The sequence below is a fragment of the Haemaphysalis longicornis genome, unplaced genomic scaffold (assembly GCF_048455015.1).
Source record: "Haemaphysalis longicornis isolate Haplotype H1 unplaced genomic scaffold, Haemaphysalis longicornis Haplotype H1 scaffold_2, whole genome shotgun sequence".
NCBI lineage: Eukaryota > Metazoa > Arthropoda > Arachnida > Ixodida > Ixodidae > Haemaphysalis > Haemaphysalis longicornis.
This window is the reverse complement of record NW_027526295.1, coordinates 265163922-265181092: the sequence shown is the minus strand read 5'-3', so window position 1 is coordinate 265181092 and position 17171 is coordinate 265163922. Positions and strand designations below refer to the sequence as shown.

The window sequence follows — 17171 nt, the reverse complement described above, 5'->3', positions numbered from 1 at the left end:
ATTCTCGCCTAAGACGCTGAGTGCATGCGTTGGGCTAATCAGGCACGTAGCATGGAGCTCAATATTCATGTAAAGAAAAAAAAAACACAAAACAAGCATCGAAACCACATGGTGGATGATAAGGTGCCAGTGAACAATGGGAACCCCACCCCCATGTGTTCTGGTAAAAGTTGCAGCTGCTTTTGAAAGGGGAGGGGGATTGACGTCATTGCAGGGCTGGCGCATGTGTTAGGCTTGACCCAGCATTTGCCACCAGAGAAGCCGAGTGCAAGCGACAAGCCCGCCGAGACAACGAGGAACATGTCATACCCTCCCCCGTCAGCATGTGCAGTGGTTCACAACAGCTGCGCTGGACATCCACTTGTGCAGGGCCGGATGGCGTCCATTTTTGTTTTTCTTCCCTGGGCCTGCCATACATAGTATTAAGAAAACTGTCAGCCTACTTTTTTTGGAGCTTCCAAACCATCAGCACTTTTTTAAAGCGAAACTTTTTACCTCTACCCCCCAAGGGTTCTGTTGCAACTGTTGGTGTCAACAGAAAACTCCCGCAAACAAACAAACAGTTACTGGCACCACCACGAATCGAACCTGGAACGAAGAGACAAACGGAGCAAGAGCCCGTTGTCTTACCAATTGAGCTACGAGCCCACGCAGAGACGAGGGAGACAGACGGCGCACTCACCAAGCACATCTTCAGGTTTACCCCTTACGTTCTCGCTGAATGCCATGTGATAGCGTCGCATGACCTCTCACACAGTGGTGCGAGAGGTCCCATGGCACGTGTAACGGCCGTGTGCACACCTTGCGCGTGTGCTAGGAGTTGATTAAAATTAAAGGCAGCTCACACCAATGCATGGCATCTCACTTCTCCCTCGCCTCTTCCGCCGATCTCTTCGACTCCCAACTTGCCGCGGTGGCTCAGTGGCTAAGGCATTGTGCTGCTGAGCACGAGGTCGCGGGTTCGATTCCCGGCCGCGGCGGCCGCTTTTCTGATGGAGGCGAAAAGCAAAAACGCCCCTGTGTCCGAGATTTCGGCGCACATTAAAGGTACCCAGATGGTCAAAATTAATGCGGAGCCCTCCACTACGGCACGCCTCATCGCCTGCGTTGCGTCAGTGCGTTAAACCCTACAATCAATCAATCAATCTTCGCCTCCATTGGCGGCGGCAGAGACGGAGGAGAAGTGAGACAACACCAGGTTTGAGCTTCCTTTAATTTTGTAAAAAAAAAAGAGTTTCTACTCGTGTTTCACCAATAAAACTCAACCAACCACTATTTGTAGATCATGCAATGATTTAACATTAGCACAGAATATCTCTCTGAAGTAATAAAGGGTGAAATTAAGTGCATTTATCTTGTCTCTGGTTTCGCTCTTTGTAGGGACACGTGCGTGAATTCAAGTGACGTCGCCTCGGTAATCGTTCTGGGTGTCGTTTACAGCTTCACTTTCCAACCACCTTCACAGGGTGGATTGGCATGCATTTTTTTTACATGGCCTTGAGGCAAGTAGTCTTACTCATCATCGCCAGTCCGACTCGGTGACGAAGACACTACCACTAATGTTGACTGGCATGGTGGTTTTCCCTTAATGCCAAACCATCCACCTCTACACAGCAACCTGCTTTTATACAGCTGGAGGAGAAGAGAATGGAGGAGACACGCGCATGCGCATTGGAATGTGGACGGTGCAACAACAAGGGAGGGACATAGCCCCGACCATGAGATGGCTCCTGGAGCAACAGTGACGCCGGTGTCTTCCTAGGCCGGCACGAGACGAGCACGCTTCCCCTTTAAGGGCTCCTGGAGCGACAATGTTGCCGGTGTCTTCCTGAGCCGGCACGAGATGAGCCGAGCGGCGAGGAGGAGAGCAGCGTTATCCAACGCCACCTAGAGAAGGTTTCAAGGCCGGGGGGCTTGCTCCGGCCGCACGCGAGCGCGGTGGACAAGCAATTGCACGAGTTTTTGCCGCAGCCGCCTGCTTCCCGCTTTATGATATACTAAACAAAAAAGGGAAAAGTCGCACAAATGAGTTTTTTTTCGAGAGCAATGAAACGTTGGCTCATTTATTTGTCAGTGTCTGCAGTTTCCTTTTTCTGGACTTGTTGTTTTCATCCTGCACTTTGTCATTGAGCACTCGGCAAAAATTCTTGAGTAGGATGTTGTACTGCACCACAGCACATGCTTTAAAACAACTTCACTTTTGTGTCCTTGTTCGCAGTCGTCGAAGTCCGAAGAGTCGTCGTCGTTCAGCAGCTGTGACGTTAGCTCAGTGACGAGCTGTCGCTGGTTGGGAACATTTAAGAACTCTGCTCGTTTAGAGAGCTCCTCAATGACAACATAGTTGTGGGCCACAGCGTTCACCGCTGCCATTGCAGGGTAAACAAGTCCTCCCCTGTCAATATCCTTGACAAGGTTGTACATTGGATCGGTCGCTGAAACCACGATGCTCTTATCCCCAGTCAGGGCGTCTTTGCAACTTTCACATTTCAGCCGCTTCAGGGCTATGTGCACTGCGTACCCGGCGACATAAGCCAGGACAGGGACGATGTCTGTGAGTTTCGACAGCGCTTGCACGGTGACAACGACATTGCAGCTTGGCCGCGGTACGTCTGCTCATTTATGAAAGTCTTCCCATGTTGATCTTCGTCGGCTTCACTTCCAGTCCTTTCGGATGACGTCCATATTTGGGGCAGTGTGTTTTGAAGCCGCAGCTTGGTTTCCCCTTCGTACAGCTGCCTTATGGATACGTGATATTGAAAGCCAGCCAGCCGCCTGTACCTTCCAAAGCGATCTTCTAGGAAGTCCGTTTGGAATTTGCCGAGCAGGACGAACGACATGTGCAGCTCATCAAAGCAGTATCTGCAGATCTCTATCAGAGCTTGGGTGGTCTGGTGTAGAGCACCATGTGTCTCCTTTGTCAGCGTGCAAGTGTCGGCCTGTTTCTCTTTCCAGTACTCCAGCCAGTCAAGGAAGTCGTACAGAAACGACAGCTTGGGGTCCCTTTCCGAAGGAAACACGGGCTTTTTGAAGTCGTCACGAAAGCGAGCTCCTTTGAAGGGCGTTTTCACGTTGACAATTTTCTACCATTTGACAATGGTTTCCATGAAGTTCGCTGTCTCCTTGTAGTGTTTCAGCTGGTGCTTTGCCCCGATTGCGCGAAGTGCGTTTGGCCCAGACTCGGTGAACACTTGCAGAGCAAGCTGGACATTTTGTTTTTCAATGTCCGATGGGGACACAGCTTTCCTGGACACAGTGTACCCGTATCGCAGCAGCTGGTCACATTCCAATTCATAAGCGGCTTTAATTGTTTTGAAATATGCGTATAGCATTTGCCGCTGCCCTGTCTCATCCGGTTTGAACGCCGGAAACCAGAAGCATTGGTCGCTGGTTTTCAGCCAGTTATTGCGCACACATTTGAGTATGTGGACAGGGTCTATCACAAAAAACAGTGGCCTTTGCGCGTCGCATGGATGTGGAAACACAAAATCATTTGTGGGGGACTTTGGAGAGGACGTTGGAATGGCCGGGACAACGGTGGGTTTAAATGGGAGCATCGCTTTTCTGTTAATTGCGTTATTCTCTGTCACAACGCAGATCACCTTGAAGCCAATTTTTTCCAGCCCACAGATTACTTCTCTCAACAACTTGTGCAGAAACGCGGCGTTTGGCTTGTGGACGGGAACGATGTGCACCATGAAGACGAACGCGCTGTTCGCTGCTTGTCCGGAGTTCGCTGCAACGCCGGAAATGTTTCCGCCTTTGTAATCAAAGAATGGCTTGATATGAATCTCATCGACCATTAAGGTGACGTGACGTTGATCTTAGCTTAAGTCGCCAATTCTTTTAGCAATGTAGCTAAGGAACGATGCATCCTGCTACTCATTTTGGGGACTCATTCCAAACGATGAGCAGACGGAACGAATTGTCCGTGGGTGGGGTAGGATGAGGCTTCCATGGCTACGCAGGAATCTGTATGCATGGGCCGAAACAGTAAACAGCAGGCAGCAAAACACCATGAAGTCTACTGAATAGCGCCTTCGTTCCTTTTTCACGAAGTGTAGGTTTACTTGTTCAATCAGTAGCTTCATCCCTGGCGCTTTTTCTTCTTGTTGTGATAATTTTTCCAGAAGAGAAATTATCGTTGCCCGGGCATCATTGTCTGAATCTTCAGAGGAGGCGTTCAGGCCACTGTCATACTGCTCGACGCCATCAAGAAACTCTAGCACCACCCGTTTGCTGTTTGCCACCGCTGGGACAAGCAGGTTGCACCCCAGTCGCCTGACCGCTGTCTTTGCAACGTGTAGTGTAATCGTAAGGTCTTGCTTTACGACAACAGAGTACTTGATGCTGGGCGCTTCGTCAGTTATGTGCAGCAAAATTAGGTTCCCGTTGGTTTCGATAGCATGCCAGAATTTGGAGTGCATGCTACTGACACACACAATTAAATCCTGTACGCAATGAATCTTGTCCGCTTCCTCCTCATTGCGGGCAGTAAGAACGGACTGAGCGAGCGCTTTTTGCAAGGACGCAGCATCTAACCGTGTTCGTTTTGCCTCTGGGTCCTCTCGTCTCGTTTCTTGTTTGCTCATGTAGCTCGGGCATGACGGGAAAATCGTCGGCACTGCGTCTGGGTACAGTCGTACTCCGGAAAGTGGCGCTGCAACTGTGCGTCCAGTAACTTTGTCCACATGACTGCCTTCACAGAGAATGTCGTCCGGCTTGAAATGGCGCTCGCATACCTGAAACAGTATGTACGCTACGTAAATACGAGTTACCTCTACTACAAATTAATTAATGCAACATTATAACGCTCACTACAAGTGAAATAAGCCGCAAAGGCAAAATGTGCTTACCTTGGAGTGTTTCGATACGGATAAGTTATCTTTCAGTATGGCTCGTATCCATCGCTGTCGCGCTAGCTCATCTTTGGGGAATGCAAACACGTGCACTCTTGGACCGGAATCGTAGTTCCCATTGCAGCGGGGCACACAACATTTGCCGGGCATTTTCCCGGTGCACTTCACATCACGAAACACACACTACAGCACAGTACACACAGCACACTGAATTTTCGCTGGAAAATTTGGCTCGAACGCGTCCTGAAATGAGGAAAGACGATCGGTGTCTCTGCCAGCCACCGACGCGAACAGGGCATGTCCGGACGTGCCGCGGTCAAACTCCACGGCTGCTCAAGGTCGTTCGGCGGGAAGCGTCAGCCCACTACCTCCGACAAGTGGTGACGTAGGCCCACCAGAAACCCGGCCTTGCTCTAGGTGGCGTTGCGTTATCACAGCTGGCGTGGAGAGGGGTACGAGGAGGAGAGGTGCGGACGCCGGACGCCGAGGGACGACGGAGGGTTGGCTAAGAGATGTTTTGCATCTAAAACATTTTAAACCGATGCAGAACCTGTGCACAAAACGTGCCGGTTCGGATCGCTTTATCAGTGGCGATGAACGGGAAAGCACAGAACAAACCAGCGCCGCACTCGAGCAGCATGCGCCCGTGTTCTGACAAGCTGCACCCATATCTCGTGAACGGTAGTAATCCAGAGTTTTTAGAATAACGTACTACGCGAACAGTTAGTGAGCGCTATATTTTGCATCGTTCGCCCTGTGCATGCGCCGTACGTTAAGCCGCTTCTTTGTTTAGCAGACGCTATTTCAGCAAAATAGCCTGCGTACGTTAGGCCCCTTGCGTTTCCAACATGGCCACAAGTAGCGCGACAACCATCCGCGGTTGCGCTCTTCTGTGGACAGTAAAATTGCTTCCGATGAACCAAGTTCTTTGGCCCTGTGTTTTTAAATACGCCGAGTGGTTAGCACGTCGCCCTCACGCAGATATATATTGTAACAACGCTGACTGTCCGAACGAAGCTTGCAGCTGAGCCAAGCCAGCGACCGAAGCTGTGTGTGTGTATGGTCCCTAGAAATATTTGCTAGTCTGCCATCCCCACGCCTTCTCTATGGGGAGGCATGGAAATTTGCGGGTATGCCAGCCGAAATGCTACCCATTTCAACCCTCCCCCATCGGCATGTGCAGTGGTTTACAACAGCTGCGCTGGACTTTTGCAGGCGGGATGGCATCCATTGTGGTATGCCAACCTCCATTTTTTTTCCCTGAACCTGATGTACATAGTATTTTAAAACTATCAGCCTACTTTATGTTTGGAGCAGTCAAACCATCAGCACTTTTTTACATGGCCTCGAGGCAAGTAGTCCTACTCGTCATTCAGTGCGCAATGTAAACATTCATTGCATAGTTGTCACCATTCTGACTCGGTGACTAAGATACTACCACGAATGTCGACTGGCATGTTGGTTTTCCCTGGACGCCAAACCATCCACCTCTACACAGCAACGATCTTGCACGCGTAAACAAAATTGTTACTGGATACCCTGCTCCTGTTTGCCTTTTGGCAGTGGTGGATATGTGAAGCTGTTGATTCCAGAAAGACACTACACATTACCCTGCCTCTGAAACACTTTGCACATCCACCACCAAATGAAACCCAACGATTCTCTTTTGGAGCTACGAAGTTAGCCATGGGCACCCTACCCATGTCTGGCCTTAGCATAATGTCAGTGGTGAATCGCAAAGTATCGTGATGGGTCGCTGCTCGAGGCTGTACTGGTTGCAGGTAGTCCTCCCTATTGATCTTCGATAAGTATGCACAGTGCAGGCCAGTCTGCTCGGCAATGTGCGCATCATCAGTTCTGCTGCATGCAATGGCCTATCCTTGCTGCACGCAACATGCAGTCTTCATGAAACCACTCTGGTCAGGCACAGCGTTCCCACGTAGCTTCAGCCCACTATCCTTTTGCAGTTGTGCTGTCCTTCTTGCATTGGGCCAAGTTTTTTTTTTCCTCGAGCACTGTGGCAGCTGTGCGCAACGGAACTCTGCAAGTGCAAGTAGCAAGTAGTACAAGTAGACTGTGCAAGTAGCATCAGTCTCGCGCAGTAGTGGTTTGTTGTCTGCAGGCCTGACACGGACAACGGCAGCGGCTTGAGTAAGGTGGACTCATTTCTGCTCCTGCCGCACTTCATTCCTGATTTCGTGACATCGAGCAAGGGTGTGGCTGAGGTGAAGCACACTGAAGCTAGATTTGGCCCATTAGAAATGCTACTGTGGAAAGTTAACCTAGGCCACCTGTGCCAAAATTTGGCCACGTGAAAATGTGGCACCAATCCAAGATGTATGCTCTACTGGGGGTGTGCTTGCGACCTAGCTCGTGTTTAGCAGCATGCCTTGACCACTGCGCCACAGCTGTGGGTGGTCGGGGCAGAATTGAGCTGTTGTGGACGGATTTCGCAGTACATGTGTGTGGACCAAAACAGGCGGATAACATTGTGACAAAGTTTATGTGGATTGCATGAATAGTCCAAATTGTACCCGTCTAAAACAGGAGCAAAATTTTAGGTCTTTATAGCATATATGTGTGTGTGTGTGTATACACAAGATGTTCCAGGTAGAGGGCACAAGAAATCGAAAAGGGCCAAGTATGGTACAAAAGTGAGATTGTTTTCAGTCATCACATGAGGTACTGGCCAGTTTTCCTTTTCCTTTTTTTGACAAAAAACTTTAAACTAAATAACTTTCTCTTTGACATGCCAGTTGTACAGTTGCTGGTCACATTTCAGAATGTCAAAAAGATACTTGAGGGGCCACATTGCATTAGCACCTAGATAGCTGTTGCAAAGCCCATTGTACAGGATTTCGGAAACTTGTTTCGAAGTTTTTGAGGATTCTTTCTGCTGACTCATTGCACCTCTTTTCAGGGACCCATCAAAATTTGTTCATCTTACAATGCCAAATACAAAGAAATACAAAAAGCCTGGCCACCTGGAAAGGCTGCACCTCGGCAAGCACAGACGTACTGCAAGGAAGCATCAGTAGGATTTGCGAAGGCCAGTACTCGCCTTACATTGATGGTGCGCACACAAATGTAGTGGCGATGCCAAGACAGAAGTGCTCCCCATAATAAACTACTGATGGCTGTCTAAAAGCTGATGTATCCTTTTTGCAGCTACAAGAGAAATACAGTAAAAGCAGACCATGTGGTGCTAGCTTGCTCAGTGGTAAACCTGGCACCTTCAAGCATTGCGCAGTACTGCTTCCATGGCAGAGATGACTATCATGACAATTGGTATTTAGCTCCATGCCCAATTCCTTGCATTACTGAAGGCTACAATGGCAATAATGGCAAGTGTTTTGGCACCACCGTATGGCTTTGTAAAAAAAAATGAAAATACTTTGTATTTGGTAAAAGGCGTGCCTTTTAGAGCGAAAGTTCTACTACGCTACATCTTTCAAGGTCATTCATCACATCACGACACAATGACCTTTAGCTACATCTTTCAAGGTCATTCATCACATCACAATGACCTTTAGCTGCCAGGGTGCAAGTAGCGCCTTTCTAATGGACCTTTTTCCAGTAGCGTAACCCTCTTGCGGTGGCCACCCGAACCACACGAGGGATTATAGAAGAATGCCTCCCTTTTTTTCCGCCTGCCCTGCACAACTGAGGTGCTAGGTGCCAGACATGGTTTTGGTGGCACAGACATTTTTGGATGGCAGACGTAGTGCCCACCTGTCATCCCCTTTCAGGGCTCAGAAAACGTAGCAGCACTTAGCTGGCTCAGCGTTCGCAACTGGCTAATCCAATATGGCATCTTGTTTACATTTTGCCCCCCAAGAATGGCGGATCGGTCGCTGGGAGCTAGAGTAGAGCATGCGCAAAGCGCTACTGGAAAAAGGTCCATTGCTGCGCTTGCTCCGACCTTCTACGCTGCTACACCCACATGACTAGGCGAGAGTGAAACGGGTCAATCACCTGCATTTTACCACCCAGCAGCAGCTGGGCCATCTTTGCGTGCGGTTCAGTGCAAGAAAACAACTATCCGACTTGGCTAGTGTGTAACGAATGATATACAAAAACACCGCGGTGACGGAGTTTACAGGAACAAAACTTGAGAGAAACTCACAATGCACACACACAAAATTGCTGCTTTGCGAGCGCTTGGTTCCCGAGTCCCGGCATTGATGCGCCGCCGGCTAGGCAGTCTGTGTGTGGCCTTCAAAGCAAGTGAAGGATGAATCCAATCCTCCAGTAGAAATAGCTAGCTGGCAGGACGAGAAATCCCAAGCAAAAGCAAACTTTCACAAAACACTCTGGTCTTTGCTTTCGCCCTAGTTGAGCTTTCACTCAACTACGTTTACAAGTGTTAAATCCGAGCCATTTTTGTGTGTGTGAGTGTTGCATGCAAGTGTGTGCGGTGCCCATTAATACCAGTATCCATGCGTATTTGCATTGGAGTGAACACAGTAAAAGGTACAAACAGCCTGCATCAGTCAGTGTATTGGCTCGCTATGAAAATTACTTTATTTCCTTTTACTTTTGCAACAAGATGTGCCACAAATTATCCTTTTGCCGGTTTCACCACTGTACTTGGTTGGCCTTAGAGAAGTAATGAGCACGTTTGGTACATGGGAAGAAGAAAAATGAAAGATGCATCCGATTTCCACAACTTTGAGCCCGAATAAAATGAATAGAATACGTTTTCAACCAAGTAGTCGGTTAGTCTTCTCAAAAGTTTGCCTAAGCTTGTTTGTCTAAGTGAGGTACCTGAGAGATAGGGTCAAAGAAGATAGAAAGACCAGAAAATATTGCACTTCAACTCTCGACAAATGTTATAGAGCTTATTATTTTTTCATTATACAGATAGCTTTTATTATTGATGTTGTTCAACTTGATACATAACCAAGCATTAAACTTAACTATACAAGTGTAATTAAGAAAGACTGGTTTTGGCTTTCTAGCTTTTACTCTTGTGCAGGAATTCAGACTAAGCTGAGATTGCCAAAACCTTGTTCACCCTGGTTCTGCTCATGAGAACTACTGCAACTGTGTTTCATGACAGAAACAATGGACATCACAAACAAGTGCTTGAGGACACGCAAACAGTCAGTGCATTGTTAGGGCTTATCAACACTAAGCTTTGAAAGCCTGAGTCGGACTTCGGTGGTCAAATCTTTTCTAGGGTAACAGAGCACATTAAGTGCATCTACAACATTGTCAGCCGGAAAGAGACGCACGGTGTCCACGCCTTCACCAACGAGCAGCACCACAGCCTGCCAGGCCTGCCAATCGCGCTCACGCTGGAGGTGTAGCATCTCAAAAAGAATTCCGCGACGCTCGAGCTCCTGCACGGCCAGATCGCCCGGCCAGCCAAGCAGCCGTGACAGGTCCTCTGAGAGGATGTACCACCGTGTGCCCAAGCGCACTATGTCGAAACTGGTGCCAGTGGAAAGCTCCACACGCCGCACGACCGACTCGCACAGTCCCTCAGAGGCAAGAAGCTCGGCCAGGGACTGACCCTGCTCGTCTTCCAGGTGTATGCAGGCCGGGGTCGCCTCCCCGTCGACAACGCGGCACGTGAGTGTGCGATCCGCAGTCAGCTCGCGCAGCCGTTCTCCGGCCAGCTTCTTCCAGGCGACTGCTCCCGGCGGGAGGGCGAGAGCGGCTCGCACGCACTGCACGGGCAGCTCGGCGAAGCGCGGCAGCAGCGGCCGCACATGCCGCAGGTTGACCGTCTGGCGGCCGCCCACGTCTAGCAAGTCCACCTGCACCAAATCGTCCCCCGGCAAACAGTCTTCGGCAACGCGCGCGCGCCGCCACCAATAGGTGCAGAAGACCGCACAGAAGCGCCCCGTGGTCGGGTGAAAAGGTCCGCTTGGTGCTGGCCCGTAGAAGCGGCTCATGGCCACCGTGAGGGCGTCCAGCGCGTCGCTCTTGTTCGCCTGCACGGCCACTTCGGCGGGGCTGCGCACGTGGGTGAGCCGCACGGACGACTCGGTCGGCAGCGCTGCGGACGGCGGCACAGAGATCCGGCGGCGGGGAGTTTCCGTGGCTGGCAAGAGGACCAGGTCTCCGGATTCATGCGGCCGCTCCACGCGGAACAGTTCTGGCCAACGGCGCACCAAACGAATAGTCGCCAGAGCCGGAGCACGGCCATGCTGCCGCGCGTACACCTCGGCAAAGCGCGACATGAACACTCCCTCGGGGTAGTGCTCCAGCACTGCAACGACGCCTTCTCGCAGGCCAGCTTCAGCGGCTGCTTGGCTGCGCAGACTCTCCAGACAGTCTTCCAGAGAGGCGAAGCCGTAGCGCTCCACGTCCAGCGACACTCCAAAGCGGCGACTGTAGACGTCACACAGCAGGTGCGCCTGCACACCTCCTTCTCCGATCAGCTGGAGGAGATTGTTTTCCACAAATTCTGGCAGTTGTGGGGCGCTACGCCGCACGGGCGTTGCTGGCTTGGGCGAAGTCTTGAGGGGGAAATGTTCGCGCACTTTCTGCGCCTTAACGAGCGTCTGCACGTGGCGCACATTATCTTCCACCTTAGCACTGAGAAACACATCGTTCCCGCTGCGACTCACGTCAACAGTGTCCGTAAGGCTCTCGAGGAAGCTAAGGCAATCAGAAAAATCGAACTTGCGGTATGGTATAGCCTGACCCACTTGGGCACGGTAATCCCTGAGCAAAGACAGGTACGCGGTGGGACCATTGTTGACAAGAAGCAACGCTCGGATCACGCACTTGACGTCGTTGAGCTCTGTCGTTCCCCTCGCCACATGTGCCATGACTACGACGAGCGCACAGAAACAGTGCTAAAGAACGAGATACGCCTTGCTGTAGACTTTTACACGCCGCAAGTGAAGCGGCAATGCTCACAATTAACCATTGGAACGCACGTGCGACGAGCCTAAACACACCATGGCTTTCCGTCTTCTATAGCAGTCAAAAATAGTGCACTGACATGACCGCATGGTGGTGCACCTTCTTTTACAGCTTGCACCATCTTGCACTGCCAGAAGACAGTGGCCAACGTCGGCCTAACCAGTAAAATAGGTTAACTAAGGTAAAACAAAGCAAAAGAAAGTAAGAATTTGTACTCTTTTTTATGCGGGGCAGGCTGGTTAGTGCCGAGGGATTTAACAGTTTATAGCTTTTTTTTGCCCGGTCACTGGTTTTGCTATCCGTTCCGAGCCATGTCGAGTCGGGTGCGGGGCCAACTGACTTCCCTCCGGGTAGCGCGCGCTGCTCAAAAACCATGTTGCGCATGTTTTCAAATATTTCGAGAGCGACCATCCGACGGCACGGTAAATAGGGCTAGGCATTTCCGAAAATGCGCGAACAGTATTTCAGAATGAAATGAAAAAATGCACTCCCCAATGCAAAATTTGGGCGCAGCACGAACTGCATCTTTTCGTCACGGCGCATATCTGCTGCATCTCAGAAAGTGATCGCGTGATCAGCGAACGCATGGCGGTGTGCGCTACTTGCTGTTATCTCGCAGTGCTTCGCCGCCGTCGGCGACCATGTTGCAAATGGCTGTTCTGCACTACAAACCACATTTTCACAGACGGTTCATCCGCAGCTGAGGGCAGTTCTCCCATAATATTAAAACCTCATTTATTTGTCATTTTTGAACTGCTCCAAAGTAGCTCCATATATAATTTTCTCATATGCTTATGGTGGGAACAGCTTTAGGCAGACAAAGGACTACTGCCCAAAACTGCTCGTGGCAGCAAATAAAAGTGGGCTATAATGGAGCTGAGTGGATTGCCAGAGGCTAGTGCTTTCAAATGGAACGAAGTTGTATTTTGAACAAAGAAAATTGGGGAATCAAATACAAGTAACTGGAAAAAAATGATGGAAAGAAATAAATCCTCATTCATCTACAGAATTGGGAGGCACAAGATGGTTCAAGTCCACTGTCCGTGCATTCTCATAGCGCCCGAAATGGGCAGCATTATTCGTAACTTAGCTTCACACCAACAAGGAAGCTACCCATTACATTCTCCCCCAGCCACTGAAGGCAGCCTTCCAGGCTAGGCCTGCAGCGAAACGCCCGCTCCAGCATTTACAAACATGCCTTTCATCCAGTTGCACCATGTCGCCAACAATACTGGTCCCCCGGCCGTTAACATTGCAATGGCTTCCTAGAGTTCTGGGAAACTATAGGTGGATGAACCTGCTTGCAAGGGCCTACAAATGCATAATGTGCAGGAAATTTTCTTCGAGGGAGAGAGAGAGAGATATGAAGAACATTATTCGCCCAGAAGTAAAGAGCTTGGGCTCTCTCTGCCGCATTAGTGAGCCAGGAGTTCTTGGTTCCTGGTGGCTTCTTTGGCCTACTGGACGAGGCGCAGCTACGTTAAGGGATCGGAGCTGCACAGCAGGATTTCCCAGTGCTCTATCTAGCTAGATGTTTGATATTTATGGAGGGCAGGGGGGTCTTGTTCCGTGGTTTCTTTTGGCATTTCCACATAATGTGCACGAGGTCTGCACTGCATGCGCAGATGCAGTGTTTGCACTTATCCGAGAACATTTCTGGGTGGAAGTGGCTATAGGCTATTGGGTTCGGGTAGGTATATTCATTTGAAGTTGTCTCCGTACCAGCATGTGCAGCGCTGAACGTGCAGTGGTCAGTGTGATGCCTTAGTCCATCGAGCGGCCGTGCCTTAGCCACGGCCGCTCGATGGAAACTAGCATCGAGCGGCCGTGCCTTAGCTATGACGAAGGCACTCGTATCGGAACGGGACCGTCTCGGGGACTCCATGATGCCTTCTTGCTTTATATATACCCCGAGCTCAGGATAACGATGTCAGAGCTACTTTCACGCTAGAGTCGTTACACCACCGGCTATGTCTCAATGCATTGCTCATAATTCCTCTCTTGACCTGACGAGACCACGAATGCTTACTGAAGTAAGTGAGGGCCGCTGGAAACTGCGGAACACCTGCTGCTAGCGTGCTGCCTTGTGCAGAGAATTGAGTGCCTCAACCCGGGACCACTGTTCTTAAAAGTACTTCTTGGTACATGGCCTTCCCAACCGCCTCAATGTAAAACACTAGTGGAGTTAATTGTTTGTTAATCTGGAAGACATTGACGTTACTGCCATGATTTAGAATTACACCATGATCTACTTACTGCTTAATAATCGAGCTACCTTCAAAAAGTGAATGTTGGAACCTTTTCTTTCCTATCTCATTTTCTCGTCTCTCTTCTTCCGCCCGATTGTCCGCAGGGCCTTTTCTCTCTTTTGTAAACCACCGAGTAGCATGTCGATGTTGACATTCTAGCATTTCTGTTATCTCTTTTAATAAAATGTTTTCTCTCGTAGGGTATGGTAGCTAGGTCAATTGGTGTTAACAGCTCATAGTAAAACAACAAATGAAGCAGTGCAGGGAGACATGAAATGGGGCCTATTTTAAGTCGTAGAGAAATGCGGAGCAAAATACGATTTGAAGAACGGCTTAGAAACATGGATGATCAAGAATGGGTGGCAAAAGTGTTATTGCATCTTTCTGTGAAAAGTGTGGACAAAGCGTATGAAACCTGGAAGCGAAATAAGAACACTTGAAGGAATCATGAAGACAAAGTACAGGTTTGGTTCTTTAAAAAGACTGCTTTGTCCCAATAACAGTGATAACAGTTTTATCACAAGCTTCAAATAATCGATATACAGGGTTCTCCCCCCAGTGGGCGGCTGTAGAAATTCCTCCCACTCCTCTGCTTCACTGCCCACTGCCTTTGGTAGGCCGCCCACCACTCCCACTGACCCCCCATCTGAAATGTGGGCCTGAGGATCTTGGAACGGCCACTGTGCGAAAGCAGCGCCAGTGGCAGCGGGCCACACCTCCCTCCACCTGGCTACATGAAAAGGAGTCTGACCAAGTGGCTTTGAAGTCTCACATTGCAAGCAAATCTTTGAGTCGATGCCGCTTTCTTATTTTTTTACCGCGCTGCTGCACCACAATATTCGGTATTTCAACAGAGGTGTTCAATTTTTGTGATGAAAATTTGAAATTCTTAAATCCCCACCCCGCCACGTTCTCAATATGGCCATCTCTCGATAATTTCTGGGGAGAACGCTGTCGATATATTCAAGATAACATGAAGCAGTGGCGACTCCCCATCCACTTTGCACGGATTTCTCTGTGGCGTCATAGAATACGGTTTGTGCAATGGTGACCCGTGATGTAAGCCACCCTTTACTGTAGTGGGACCACGGAGCAAGAATACAATATTCTTGCTCCGTGAGTGGGACATACAGATCTGTTTGGTCATGTCGCTTGAATGCTAAAGTGCAGTTACACACTGATAACTGCGTTTTTAGTGCTAGAGCCGTTGCATTAAAAAAAAACCTTTCATGGCTAGAATGGAGCTGAGTGAGTTGCCAGAGGCTAGTGCTTTAATTGTATTTTGAACAAACAAAATTATGGGAATCAAAGACAACTAACTGGAAAAAAATGATGGAAACAAAGAAATCCTCATGCATCTACAGAATTGGGAGGCACAAGATTACAGCTGGGTAAAAGTTCTGTGATAATATTAAAGGGAGTGCATCAATTGCTTTTTGAAGGCCAGGTGGGTTGATTGCGAATAAGGAGGCTTGCCTGCAAGCAAGAGCCGGAAGAATTATGTTGCGGAAAAAGAAACAATAACTATGCAACGTACATTGTAACACCACCAGAAACAGTATGGTAAGGCTAAGTTGGCTTAAAATTTGTGTGAGCACTATTATGATTACACTGACGTGTCGCTTTTCTTGTTGATCATAATTTTTTATTTGCCTTTGTTTGTGTGAACATTGTGTGTCACTGGCTGTGCTTGTATAAAGTTTTAGTTTTCACATCTTTGTTTTCATGCCATCTATATGCACATCTATGACTGGACTGCTCTTTCCTGATCTCCTAATACATATGTTTTGAGGAGCTTAAATTAATAAATGGTGCTTTAAACTGAATGCCTCTTTTGTTTGTCTTGGGCTGTCAGTAATCTTGGCTCAACAACATAAAAACATATCCTTGTGCTGTCACAAAATGTGCACTTCATGCAATTAATAGTACAGTCTAAAACCTGCATCTGAGAACATGCACATTGCATCAAAATGGTCGGTCTTGCATGCAAGAAAATGTGCTTGTGTATATCAAGCACATTGCTTCCAAAAATTCCCAGAAAAAAAGAAACTGACATTGAAACAGTGCTCGCAAAGATGTTTGTTTGCATACTTCCCCTGCTTCTAGGAAATCTTTCTACTAAGTGCAGCTTAATTTACAAGACAACCAGTTTGAAACGGCGACCTATCGACAGTATTGGCAGTGCTGTTAATGCAGCACTCTCAGCCAAGCCAGTGGTATAAATGCAAACATCTCTCATGCATTTTTAGTTAAAATTTCAATGCCCTAACTGGTTTCAATTGGATTGTGTGTTGGCTTTGGAAGACACTGGCAACAAAGCAAGAAGTAGAGCTCTAAGTCTGCATGTGTGCGAGGCAATTTCTAAAGAGGTGTAGCCTTCCAGCTTTTGGAAACGTCACACATGCATTATCGACGTTTTAAAAAGAAGCAGGATTCAAAAACAGCTACAGCGATTTCTCATGTGAGAATCTCTTGCAGCGATTTTCTGCAAAGGCAGGTGTCAAAAATTAGTTCATGGTTTGAAAATTTTGTTGTCCATAACCTATCCAGTTCCATTTCTTGTGCACTTTACACATTTACGCAGTGCTACATTTTATGGCAACCTACACAGACAGCCAGTGCACCACCAAACAGGTTGCCGTTTACAATGCACGCAAAAAGCCAGTACGCTAAAACAAGCTTTGCTTTCATGTTGCTTTTATTTTTTACTGCAGTACATCAATAAAGTCACAGGCACTTTAACAAAAGTATCTTGTGTGGTGCTCGTATGCTTCTCACATACACATGAGTTAGAGCATTAGCAAATGGCCCGATTGTAGTTCTCTACTGTAGCACCTGCCACAAAAAGAACTGCAATTGTGTATATCCATCAAAATAAAGCAAGGGTGCAAGCAAAGTTCATCCTCTGCACTATGTGTCCAGGTAGCATACACACCAAGTGAATTGTTGTTACACACATTAGTCAACACAAAACACATGCTTCCAAGGAAAAGTTCTTAAAGGTCCCTTATTGCGTTGTTTCCTTCGCCGATTGTGATTTATGTCGACGTGGTGAGATGATCAAGACTTCAAGAACATGAAAAAGGTTGAGTAATTTCAAGTGATCCGGACAACTATGACACTGACTGAAACAAGGCGTGTATGTAGGTGGAAAGGAGAAGCTAACACAATGCCTTTAGCTACT

General features: G+C 48.5%; 2 protein-coding genes across 2 annotated transcripts in view; both read right to left on the bottom strand.

Moving 5' to 3' along the window:
* Positions 1-5130, bottom strand: part of LOC144170633 (single-pass membrane and coiled-coil domain-containing protein 4 homolog) — a 59995-nt gene extending 54865 nt beyond the window's left edge. The window contains exons 1-2 of the mRNA XM_077700551.1: positions 4854-5130; positions 4554-4739 (exon numbers count right to left, since the gene is read on the bottom strand). Of these exons, the coding sequence (XP_077556677.1) occupies positions 4554-4602 (49 nt within the window). The 5' untranslated portion in view covers positions 4603-4739; positions 4854-5130. The remainder of the gene's footprint in view (positions 1-4553; positions 4740-4853) is intronic.
* A 4227-nt stretch (positions 5131-9357) lies between these two features.
* LOC144170631 (uncharacterized) lies at positions 9358-11855 on the bottom strand. Its single transcript, XM_077700548.1, has one exon. It carries the CDS (start codon positions 11639-11641, stop codon positions 9974-9976), a length of 1668 nt encoding a protein of 555 aa, XP_077556674.1. The 5' UTR covers positions 11642-11855; the 3' UTR covers positions 9358-9973.
* Positions 11856-17171: the final 5316 nt, after the last annotated feature.

Coding starts and splice junctions, on each gene's coding strand:
- LOC144170631 (XM_077700548.1), bottom strand. CDS start 11,641: ATGGCACATGTGGCGAGGGGAACGACAGAGCTCAACGACGTCAAGTGC.